This window comes from Helianthus annuus, chromosome 15 (genome assembly GCF_002127325.2).
Source record: "Helianthus annuus cultivar XRQ/B chromosome 15, HanXRQr2.0-SUNRISE, whole genome shotgun sequence".
NCBI lineage: Eukaryota > Viridiplantae > Streptophyta > Magnoliopsida > Asterales > Asteraceae > Helianthus > Helianthus annuus.
This window is the reverse complement of record NC_035447.2, coordinates 10,345,211-10,358,336: the sequence shown is the minus strand read 5'-3', so window position 1 is coordinate 10,358,336 and position 13,126 is coordinate 10,345,211. Positions and strand designations below refer to the sequence as shown.

The following is a 13,126-nucleotide window of genomic DNA, read 5'->3' as shown; positions in this document are numbered from 1 at the left end:
AAACCTTTGAGAGTACCGGTAGCATACTTCACCCTGCGCGCCTCAGGGCATTCACACATTTCGAAGACAGATTCTAGTTTCTCAAACCAGTGGAGGAGACCTACTGCCCCTTCAGTTCCGCTAAAAGTAGTGGGTCGGCAGTCCATAAAGGTCTTAAAGGTGCACACCGGTGTCTGAGCATGTTGACCTAAGGTAGGTGAAAGAAAGACAGAGTTTAACACAAAGGTTGGTTCACGAGAGTAGGATCCTAAAGATCCTAGAATGAGTTCGGACTGCAGGATATACCTCCTGCGTATGCAGCTGCAAGTGCTGCGGCAACTCGTTCGTTAATCAGAGCCATCAACTGGGCTTGTGTCATGTTAACGCGTCCACTCATGATCTTCATACAAGAGGGAAACATGAGTGAGAGAGGTTCGCGAAAGTGCGATGGCAGAAGGGAGTAAGCACACATGTGTTCAAGCAATAGTAGCTATACTAATCAAGCATACCATGAGCAATGTACTATGTAACTATCAAGTAGGCAATACACATAGATCATATCACCTAGAATGTCGAGCCTTGCATGTGGAGTGAAGCGTCGTTGTGGACCGTTGAGCATTGTACAGGTTATAGTCTGGTTTTAACAAAAACGTTTCTCCTTTATTAAAACCAAGTTCACTATAACCAATGGCTCTGATACCAATCTGTCACACCCCCAAAATCCACCTGCGGAGTACTACCGCTTGGAGGCGTGACTGACCAGGATCCAGCCACCAATCATATTGAACAAGCATATAAGTAGTTATAAAGTCTAACCAATACAATTGGTGTTCAAACAAAACATAGTTTAAGTTGCAAGCGGAAGCATAAGATTTAAAACCAAAACATAAGTTCAATTGTTTCCAAGTTTAACATGGCACGCAGCTATCCATGTCCCACAACGACCCTCCTCCATGCAAGCTCCAGCTAAGCACCTATGGTCCTGCAAAGCATGTAGTAACAAGTCAACAACAAGTTGAGTGAGTTCACAGTTGGGTGTTCGTTTTAGTTTGTTTCGAAAACAGTTTCCTTTATCTGGCATCCTGCCGTGGGGGTTACCCCATAGTTGAAAACGTGACTTGTTTATTCCCAGTTACTCTGGCATTCCAGCCGTGGGGGCTACCCCGTGTTAGTTATCTGGCATTTCGGCCGTGGGGGCTACCCCATGTATACACTAGACTCGTTACCATATCGACTGCTGACTGTAGTCATGTTTATGTGCCCTGAAACTGTCAATGTCTATCATCATTGACGTGCCCCAGATCCATTAGTTCACGCCCGTCCTCTGCGGCACGGTGTGAGGTTTGTCAGACCTAAATAGCGCTATCTAACTAATGACCTGCTCGCCATTGGCCCGGCGATTAAGTCGATATAAAAGGAGGGACTTCGTGATAGAGTTTTGGTCTAGTACGAGTTATCTGTCCGTAAGGACGAGGAATTACATTCCTGAACCATTGTTGTCCTACCTAAGGAGGACGAGGAATCTACGTTCCTTAACCCCATTCCCAACCCAGGGAATCCCATGCTTTGTAGAGGGTGTGAACTCACCTTGGTTTGCTCGGCAGATACACAGAAAAGTCAATCAAGTTGTAAGTGGCCAACTACGTCCTAACATAGATACCATTCAAGTCAGGTTTGTGTCCAAGTGGTGCACGTATGTTTTACATGTATTGTACACAAGTAACAATCATGGCATACATATCTAGCATGGCAGTTCAACAACAGTTCGTAACAGGTTCCATAGTAACGTTCACGTAACAACCAAAGTCTAAGTGTGGCCCAAACAGTTGGACTCGTAATAGCACGCAAGCCCAAAACACGCATTCAACAGTAGCACAAGAAGCCCATAAGTCCGGCCCAATTACCCAAGCCCGTAGCAGTGTAGAAGTCCAAATAGTGTGTACATGCATATGGTCTCGAGTCGAGACTGTGCGGTCTCTAGTCGAGACTATGCGGTCTCGAGTGTAGCTTACAAGATCTCGAGTCGCGACCGGACTCGCAAGCATGGTCTCGAGTCATGATGTTTGTGTGATGATCATGTGTGGTCTCGAGTCGAGACTAGGGGTTCTCGACTCGTAACCTGTGTCGCAATCTATGTTCTCGAGTTATCATGTTTATGGTCTCGAGTCGGAATCAGGGGTCTCGACCCCCCAGCAACTGCTGATTCTGCACAGTTGTACTATCCAATGGAAATTTGATTTCATGCAACATTATGTACTATCCACTAAACATGTTTTGTTGTCTAACAATTAACCAAAATGGATTAAACAATCAGATTTCAAATATTCATAACACATTCATATCATGCTCAACAAGTTCTTCATATCTTCAAGTCATGTTCATGTTGTTCTTCATTCATTCAACTAGTTCTTCATTTTAGTTACCACATGCTTCATCAATAAAGTTTATACTAGCATGAACTCAAGTTGATAACATCATCGGTTCCTACATCTATCACATTCAAACAATGTAACAACATGCCTAAATAAGATTTATCATCAACATATGCTAATCCGATATCATGAACACAAACCTCCTAAACATGACCAAGCCATTCGGATTTAAATCCATAATAAGCCGATTTCTAACATTTCATCATCACATAATATCATCACTTGACAACAAATAACTACTTCCTATCAAGCCAACATCTATATCATAGATAAACAATCATTTCTCATGTATTTGTCATTATACCACTAAATGAGACACTAACCGGCTAGAGGATAGGAAGGGTGAACTCCGAATACCGATTCCAAGCTTGAACCGAAGGTCCTAGTGTTGCCGGTTTGAATCCGAGAGAATGAGAGGAGAAGGATGTTGAGACTTAGGGTTTTTGTGAGAGAAAGGGAGAGTGTGTGTGTTGTCCAAAGAAATGGTGAACATGGTTATGAGTGTAATATATATACTAGTTCTACATGGTGCACCCTAATGGGTTTTGGATGGATTAAATGGCCCAACCGGCCCAACCGGTTACGCTATTCACTCGAGACCACATGGTCTCGAGTCGGGTTCTTGTGTCTCGGGTCGCATACATACCAGCATACATATAAGCATAACATATAATCACATAGGATGTTCACATAAATCATTAATCACACAACATGTCAACTAGTTACATAACGTTCAACATGTTACAACGAAAGGTTCTAAGTTTCGAGTTGTCACATCATCCCCAAGTTGAAAGAAATTTCGTCCCGAAATTTGGTAAGCACTCACTGAGGAAGCTAGTTAAGTTGTATGGTTTTCCCGGTTTTCCTGGGGTGTCACACCATGGCTCGGGTTGGTTTGGCCCATTTGGCTCGAATCTTGATTAAGTGAAACCCAATTTTTAATGTTTTATGTGTAGCTTTTCTTATTGTTATTATTTTGTTGATTTGGTGACCTGTGATCGACTTCTCAAGTGATTTGTTGAATATTGACGATGTATATATTATGTATTGTGTTGAATTTTATTTTTATCAAAATGTAGTTATGTTATACATTTGGTAGTGTAATTTGTTTTAATTAATGTGATTGGACTTATTTTGTAGAAATTTATATGTTATATAAGGTTTTAGTCCTTTTTATGATATTGTAGAATTTCTAATCATAAAAGAAATTCATTGAAAATCGATTGACCGAACTGAGACTTCGAGTAATGATTATGTTGAGTCAGGGTTGATCAAGTTGAATAGCGTGAGATTGAATTTACCTATGAGCATCGCTTCTTATTTTTGTTTGTATTACTTTGCGACATGAGAAAGGGATGTTGGGGTAGAGATGATTTGCCAAGGGAGAAAAAAAAACGTCGGAAAAAAGGTGGAGGTTGGGAAGAATGAGATTGGTATGAACAAGGGCGGGCACACCCCTAAAAAAAAAATTAATGTTATTTTCCATCAAAAATCTCGTCCGCATCCCATGGAATTTTCCATCCTCACACCTTGGGTAAAAAATGTTATTGATTTAAATTTTTTTAGTAACATTGTTTTTTTTAAACTACCTAAATTATATAAACTTAGATTGCGGGGTGTGGGGGGCTTGGGTTGACATGTGGCGGAGGTGGGCTCCACATGGTGTGCCTTGGTTGGGCGTGGCATTTTTTGTGTGTGGGGTGACGTGGCTTTTTTTGTGGGGTGGCGTAGCTTTTTTTTTAGTTGGGCATAGCTAGCCCTATTAAAAATTTCATTTAATTAACCAGCCAATTCCAGCCATCCACATCATCTCCCCACTCCGCCCCACGCCAGGCTTCATAGCCCTGACAGCGGGGCAACGTCGCTACCCACGCTGGCCCGGTGTGGCTAAAGCAGCGTTGCTTGGCTACCCACGCCTCCAACCCAAGCCCACACCCCACGGTCTTATACTACCCAACTTAACCCAAATACCCAATATCTTAACCCACTATTTCATTAAACATAACTAGCCTACTAATTCCTAGTCCATTAACCAAACCCAACCTATGTTCAAACTATAATAATTAAAATTATCTTGCAGTTTCTTAGCGATCTTTGCATAACGCAATAAGCTACTATCAGAAGCATATCTGCGTATTATGAAAAGGCAAAAATAAGTGAATTTATAATAATCATATAATAGTCCCTTAGAATCCCCCCTCCTCTTGCGTCGTCTCCTGCCAGCGATCAGCGAACACAGCAGCAGCCACAACAATATCAGCATCCACGAACCACCGCCATCCGACACCAAACCGTCACTGTCCGACGCCAAACCAACCGGAATCCAATAAAGGGTAAGTTTTTATGTTTTTTTAATGATTTTAGTTGATATTATAGGAGAAAAAAGGGTAATAATATTCTTAAATAGGTTTGAAATTTTGTGTGTTTTGAAGATGTTTATGGTTGTTTAGACGATTTTATGGTGATTATGTTGTTTAGATGATTTTTAGGGTGATTACACACGATTTCAAGGGCTTGAACAACAAATGTTTCCAAATGAGTGCCGATTTAGTTAACGAAAATGTTTCCAAATGAGTGTTGATTTAGTTAACGAAAATGTTTTTCCGCAATGAAGAATGTGAAGACCGACTTTGCGTAATCGGATTGGCGATGAGAATTTAAGTGATAGTTATATATGTTATATAGAGAAAGACTTGCAAAAGGCTACGCGTTGTCAGTCTAGTCACTCAATTACCCTCCTTCACTCTTCGCCTATAAATACCCATCCTGGACCAGGTTTGAGGTAACGCTAATCTGCTCTCTATCACATACTACTCAAACACACACTTTGCTCTCAAGCAAATACCGATTCTCACGCCGGAGAGTGGTATAAAGGAGCATCCTCACCCCATCCTCATTGTTATGAGTCACGGTGTGTTTCGTGTGCAGGAGACATGTTAGAGGACGACCCGACCATTGATCTCGGAAAGAAGGGATTAACCCTAACTCAAAGATAGAAAGTCATTGGGTTTTTTTTTCAAATTAAGTTCTTCAACTATTTAATCCAGGTTTACCCTCTTTTGAATTTTGTTCAATCATTCATGTTGTTGATTGTTATAGTGTTTGCTAATTGCTATGTAATGGGTATTTAATCATGAACTTTTGGATTATTTTTTGACTATGGATTAAATTTTGAAATATTTTTTATTATGAAATGATGTAATTTTGGATTATTTTTTGAGTTGAAATTATATTTTATGGATTTATAGAGTTAATTAGTTAACACGGTTGAACCGCCTGATATAATCCGGTTAAACCATTTCTGAGTCTAACCCGATACGATTAAGATAACGTTTTTTAAAACATTGGTTATTTACTTGCATCTTACTTTTTTATTTGATGTTGAAGAGGATAGAGAAAAAAAAAGTGGTGAAAGATCAATATTGCCCCCATCGTACCTTCTTTTATTAAACGATTGGATGTTATACTTTAAAGCACATGACAAATTGGAGTTTATTAAATGATTGGATATTTATATACTATTAATTTAAAAGAAGTTTGTGCATAGTGGTTTGTACATGATGCTTAATGAGTGTTTTGTGCATAGTTGTGTTGTATATGATGTTTAGGGTGTTGTATCCCATGTTTTGGGGTTTAAAAAAATGATGTTTAACTTTAAACCCAAAACTACTTGATTTCGTAGTTTTAACCCAAAAGTTTTTAGTTTTTCCAATTTAACCTCACAACATTTTTACTTTCAACTTTGACCCCCTATGTTTTTCATATTTTGCAAAATTTTTCGTTTTACGTTTAGATATAAATTTTGCGACTTAACACGGCACAGTGTGTGCGTGGTTCAACGATTTTACATTTTGTTATACGTTTCGTTCTAAATTTTGCGAGTTAACATGGGGCAACGTACGCGTGTGGTTCAGTTTGTTTACGTCGTCTATTTTTTCCCCGTTTAATAAGTTCGTCACAACGTGCGAGTCCTAAATCGAGTTAGTTATTATTTTCTATTTTTATATGTCGGTCTAATTTTTCCACGTTAAGACGCCGCAACTTCAATGTTGGTGGTCGTTGGCTATAGTGTGACATTGGTGCTATTTGTCACGGATTTACATCCCCGCCGCTACACGGGGAGCTTAATACGATAGGTTATTTATATGGATACAAGTCATGTAACGTGGTAATTATGATACCATTAATTGTATTGAGATTATTTGGTGAATTACTTATTTGTATAAGATAGTAATACAGACTTAACCGACAAAAACATCTTTAACACATTGTAAATGTGAATCTGATCTACAACATGTCAATTTCGTTGGCCGCGGCGCAACGCGCGCGGGTCAATCTTCTAGTTATACTTTAAAGCACATCACAAATTGGAGGTTTGATTTAAGCCATCCAAATACATTTTGATCAAGGGTTATTATGAATTCCTTTAGTTTTCTAAGCTAATGGTGGTTTTCATTTTACCCTAACCCTAAATTTGTTAGATAAAATTCCTCCATACTACTTCTAAATCAGCTCATGGCAAAGTTTCTAACAATTGCATATCAAATAGCATCAAAGAACATTGTGTCACTCAGATTGTATATATATTTGGTGTATATGCTCTAATTAAGTTGATTTTGTTATTACGCTAACCTCGTGATAAGTCAGTCATAAGAAAGGGGAAAAAAACTACGTATAGCTTCCTTTTGGCCCAAAAAAAAAGCTTAATAATACAATGTTGTTGTAAAACAATGGTCTATTAGCAATATAAGAACAAGACTATAGAGATCAAGTAGAAAAAGAGAATATGGAGAATGTGAATTTTTATTCATTGAGTTCTCAACATACAATACAAAGAACCTCTATATGTATTGTTCTTACATTAATACAAAGGTAATAAATATATGGAGGTTACATATGTGGAGAGTCACCACATTATGATGCATTCATAATACTCCCCCTTGACTATCCACATGTTGAAATATAATAATCTACTGTTCTTTTAATACGCTAGGTGATGCTGCCTCGTTAAAAACCTTGCTATGAAACCCAGTGGGATAAAACCATAGCTAAGGAAAAAAGAGTGCAGTACGTATTTCCCCCTGATACTTTTGGATCAGGTGTGTTGCCTCATTAAAAACCTTACTAAGAAAACTCATTGGGACAAAACTCAGTTAAGGGAAAAAGAGTGCAACTTGAGTAAATTTCCCCCTCATTATAATATGTATCCTTTAAGTAAAGTGTGGCCATCATCCTCAAAAGTTGCTCAAAACTTTTGTAGAATGATTTGTCATTTGATGCCTTGAAGTGCAATCCTTTATATTGAGTAATGTTGTAAAATCTTCTTGTGAGACTTCTAGTGCTTCCTCTTGCGAACAAATACCATAAGATCCAAGATTATTTGTGTTACATTCTTTATATCTACAAGACTAACATAACTAGCTTTCATGGGTTAGTAAAATATAGACACATATCATTCTTACCTTTAGGGTATCGACATATCTGCTTTACCATTCAAATGTCTCCTCATTGGACATGTGCTATATCATGTTGATCAAATGACCGAGTCATGTATTATCGGTTTAAAACTTTATGATAATTAGATTTAGGGAGTAGGACACTTCGAGTATCATACTAAGTATATATACAATCTTTTGTGAGATTGACAATTAAACACAACATTATGATTAGAACTTAACTCACTCAAAGCAAAAGTTCTTATTCAAATATAGTGTTAACAAAGTTGTGGTATCAAAAATTCATGATCTAAAAACTTCTTGTGCATTGATATTTTCCTAATTCATTTGGGAATATATCATACTTACAAAAACCTATGATAATTTGATAACAAGGTTTGACCATCTGCAAAACCTTTGTTTATTTGGCACGGAACAACAATTACTCCTAAAAGCAAAACCTTTGTTTATTTGACATAAAACAACAGTTACTCCTAAAAGAATGGAATTTAATAATTTGTTGTATAGTCTAGGGTTAAAAAAACATATCAAAAGATAATAAATAATTTGTAAAGCTCTAAAAAAAAACCTCGGATAAAATTATATATATGTAATCCAAGATATATAGAACCTTTCAAATTAAAAGCTTTCACGCATAAGTGGTACCCAAGATATATAGAACCTTTCAAATTTCTTAATATATATTACTCAATTTATAAAAATCAATATAAATTAATAACATTAAAAATGAGACCAAAATATCACACTTTAAATTTACTAATGATGTAATTGATGGGTGTTTGAAAAACCTTTATAGCCTTAAAAGGAATCATTAAATATCACACTTTAAATTACTAATGATGATGTACTGATGGGTGTTTGAAAAAACCTTTAAAGCCTTAAAAAGGAATCATTAAATATCACACTTTAAATTACTAATAATGATGTAACTGATGGGTGTTTGAAAAACCTTTAAAGCCTTAAAAGGAATCATTAATTTATACAATTCACCCCATTCTTATTTATCCCTATATTATTCAAACAAAATTAATAGACATGCTTAAATATAACATTATGGATAAACCATAGGATCAATACCTTAAAATGTAAAATAGCATACAGAATTCCTGAATAGCCATGAATGTTTACAAAAGTACTTATTATTTCCGTTTTGTTCAATAACTTAAAATGTAAAATTGCTTATTCTATCAACAAACTAAAAAAACTTTTTCATTATCCATAACATCTCATCAATATTAAATATGAATGGGTAATCTCACAAAAATATATTACCTTGGATTATAGATAGACTTCTAAAATAATCAAACTGCATCCATTTATCGATTATATATAAACTTTTAAAATAATCAAATTGTATTCATTTAGCATCGCCAGTTCTATAACCAGCTTACGATTTAAAATTGGGTATTAATGAAAATATAATAATAGAGATTTAATTCAAATATTTGAGTCGGTTTACCATTTAATTCAAATAAATTGAGAGACTTTGATCAAACACAAAAAACGGTGTCCCTTCCCTTTTTTTCAGTGATGCTAAACGAAACCCCTAACGTCATCTTATTTGTTAGATTTTCTGATTAAGAAACCCGATCAGGTTATAACAATCATTCACCAAAGTATTATTTTCATAAAGATTTAAGCAACTATAGATAATAGCTAGCTATAACAAAACAATTTTTCCATCCAAATCCCACCAGCAATGAGAATATAATCCTTCAAAAACTAATAATGGAAGCCAATTTTGCAGATGAACAAAGGTGGGTTACAATAAAAAAATAACCTAAAATTGAAGAAAAAGATTTACCGAAATCATGTAAACATACCTGATTTATTAACGCAGTATTTCCGAAATCCATTGTAAATTTCTTCCTTATTATTCCACCATTGTCAAGAAAGTCACTTCTAATTCAAGTGGCTATAACAACAACGAACTTGTGATAGTTATTTTTTTCCGTTATTCTATAAACGTAGCGGCATCAAGTGACGTTAGACGATGTGTTCAAAATGAAACGGTATAGAAAGAACAATGAGCAAACTCTGTTGATAACGTGTTGTAAAACAATGGTCTATTAGCAACATGAGAACAAGACTATAGAGATCAAGTAGAAAAAGATAATATGGAGAATGTGAATTCTTATTCATTGAGTTCTCAACATACAATACAAAGAACCTCTATATATATTGTTCTTACATTAATACAAAGGTAATAAATATATGGAGGTTACATATGTGGAGAGTCACCACATTATGATGCATTCATAACAAATGTCATATTATTTTATAAGCTTTTTAAATTCCGGCTAAAAAAAACTGAATGAAACAATGTCATATTATTTTATAAGCTTTTTTAAAAAAATTAAAAATTAAGCATTTAAAAAAAAATAATGACACCATCCTATATATCTTTCTTGAGTTAAGTTCCGGTACAAAGAGCCTTATCGTACAAAACGTACGAAAGACATGAAAAGCTAAAAAAAAGTGGTGGCATTTTTGTAATTATTTACTTGTAGGGTAATTATCAAAATTACTCTACAAATGATCTTGTAGGGTAATTTTGTAAAATGATCTTGTAGGGTAATTATTAAAATTACTCTACAAGTGTATCCAAATTACTCTACAAGTTTATCAAACAATATACAATTCAAAATTACCATTAAAGATCAAAATTACCTTACAAGATTATTTGTAAAGTAAACCATACAAGATCAAAATTACCTTACAAGACCATTTTACAAAATTAACTCACAACATCAAAATTACCCTACAAATGATGTTATAGGGTAATTTTGATAATTTACGAGTAAATAATTATGAAAATGCCACCGCCTTTTTTCAGAAAATCCTTCGGTTCATACGTTTTGTATTATATTTAATCTTTAGTCTATCTTTCTTTAGTTGGTATAAAAATAATTAATGACACCGTCCTACCTATCTTTCTTTAATTGGTGGGAAACTATTTGTCATTCCAGCTATAGATGGGTGGTAGAGGCTCTTGCCTCTTGGAGAAAAGATCAGGATTCAAATCCTGGCACTGGGTGTAGTTTAGTATTTATTGGTGTAGTTTAGAAGTAGGAGTAATGTAACCTGGCATTCAAAAAAAAGAATATGACCTATTTTTTGAATACCCAACACATGATTTTGAATACCCATTAGTTCATTACGTGATTTTGAATACCCATTACTTGATTACACATTCTACATAAACCATTACATGATTACACATTCAATATAAATCATTACGTGATTACACATTCAATATGATTTGTTATAACTAATGTTATTACAATTATACTTATAACGTAATCACTCTGTTTATCTTCACATAAAATATAGTATAATGAAATCACATAATCACGAAATGAGTATTCAAAACCACGTAGTCACGTAATAATAAATAGTAAGGGTGTTCAAAACCGGATATCCGAAAATTCGGATATCCGAAATTTTCGCATACCAGATTTCACTATCCGAATCCGTATCCGAAATTCGGATATTCGAAATTTCGGATACGGATTCGGATAGTGAATCGGATATCCGAAAATCCAACTTTTCATTTAATTTTTTTTATTATTTTTTTCATATTCAGAAACAGATATTTTGGATAGTTTTCAGATATTTTTTGGATATTTTCGAACATTTTCGGATATTTTTCGTTCATTTGAATTTGGGGTTTGGATGCTTGAATCTAGATTGGGGGTTAGTAACTGAATCTGGATTCGCAGTGGTGGTGGTCGTGTGGTGGGAGAGGTGGGTGGTGGCAGTGGCACTTAGCATCGCCGGCGAAATTATAGCTTCTCCGATTGCCAACTCATACACCAAACCCAAAGTGCTCTTGCCAAACCATTTTATGAAGTACATTACCAACCGATCACCGAGACCAGTTTTCACAAACCCTCTGCTGAAGAAAAACGAGAGAACGATCAGCCATATAATATCGTTCGTAAACCCTGAAAGAGCGTCTTTGACCGTCAGGGTTTTGGTGATAACGGTGATCATCAAACAGACGAAGACCCATGCACCAACAGGTAAAGGTCCCAGTATAAGTCCGGCAACAATGGTGAGGAAAATGGCGAACAACCGCCATGCTTGTTTGGAAACCTCTGTAGGTTTTGGGATGGCTAAGTAAACAATGAGCCCAATGGCCACTGAGAAGGCTAGTGGGGTTGGCATGGCAGTGATTAATCTCACCAGGTGATGGCGTCGCGGGGACTGGGTGCCGGTGGGAATGTGTATGACAGTTTCAGGCGGTGAAGGATTGACTATCTCCGGCGAAGGCGTGCGTGTCTCGATCTCTAGAGAACGCGTGTGTATCTCTGGCGAAGGCGTGCGTATCTCCATTTCCGGCGAAGGCGTGCGTATCTCCGGCGGCAAATTAGTTGGTGTAGAAGGATTTGACATTGTTGTTGTCTTGAATCAAACGCGGCGAAATGGAGCTGGTCGATCACTCTGCAGCTGTGACTGACTAGTGTTATCAGTTATCTTTCTTGACCTCGCTCTATTAATTGGATGTGAAAGTGAATTACAGTTGTAATGAAATTGGTTGTAAGAAACTTCATTACAGTACCAATTTCAGCAATAAGTTTTACAACGGAATCATTTTCTTGAAAATACGTTTTATGCATATAAAGTAACTGTAATGAAGTTTCTTACAACCAATTTCATTATACTTATAACGTAATCACTCTGTTTATCTTCACATAAAATATAGTATAATGAAATCATATAATCACGAAATGAGTATTCAAAATCACGTAGTCACGTAATAATAAATAGTAGGGGTGTTCAAAACCGGTTATCCGAAAATTCAGATATCCGAAATTTTCGCATACCAGATTTCACTATCCGAATCCGTATCCGAAATGTCGGATATTCGAAATTTCGGATACGGGTTCGGATAGTGAATCGGATATCCGAAAATCCAACTTTTCATTTAATTTTTTTTTATTATTTTTTCATATTCGGAAACAGATATTTTGGATAGTTTTCAGATATTTTTCGGATTTTTTTTCAGACATTTTCGGATATTTCGGATATTTTTGGATACTTCGGATATTTTTGGATATTCAGATATCCGAAAAAAATGAAAATTAAATTTTCGGATATCCGAAATATCCGAAAATTTTGAAAATCACTATCCGAATCCGAATCCGAATCCGAAAAATTTCGGATATCCGATTTTTCGGATATTTCGGATTCGGATATTGGATATTTCGGATCGGATTTTCGGATACGGATAATTTTGAACACCCCTAATAAATA

At 35.9% G+C, this 13,126-nt stretch overlaps 1 protein-coding gene across 1 annotated transcript; it reads right to left on the bottom strand.

Moving 5' to 3' along the window:
* Nucleotides 1-11,521: 11,521 nt before the first annotated feature.
* LOC110913251 (dicarboxylate transporter 2, chloroplastic-like) lies at nucleotides 11,522-12,265 on the bottom strand. The gene has a single exon (XM_022158099.1). The coding sequence runs from the start codon at nucleotides 12,263-12,265 to the stop codon at nucleotides 11,522-11,524; it is 744 nt and encodes a 247-aa protein (XP_022013791.1).
* Between the last annotated feature and the right edge of the window lie 861 nt (nucleotides 12,266-13,126).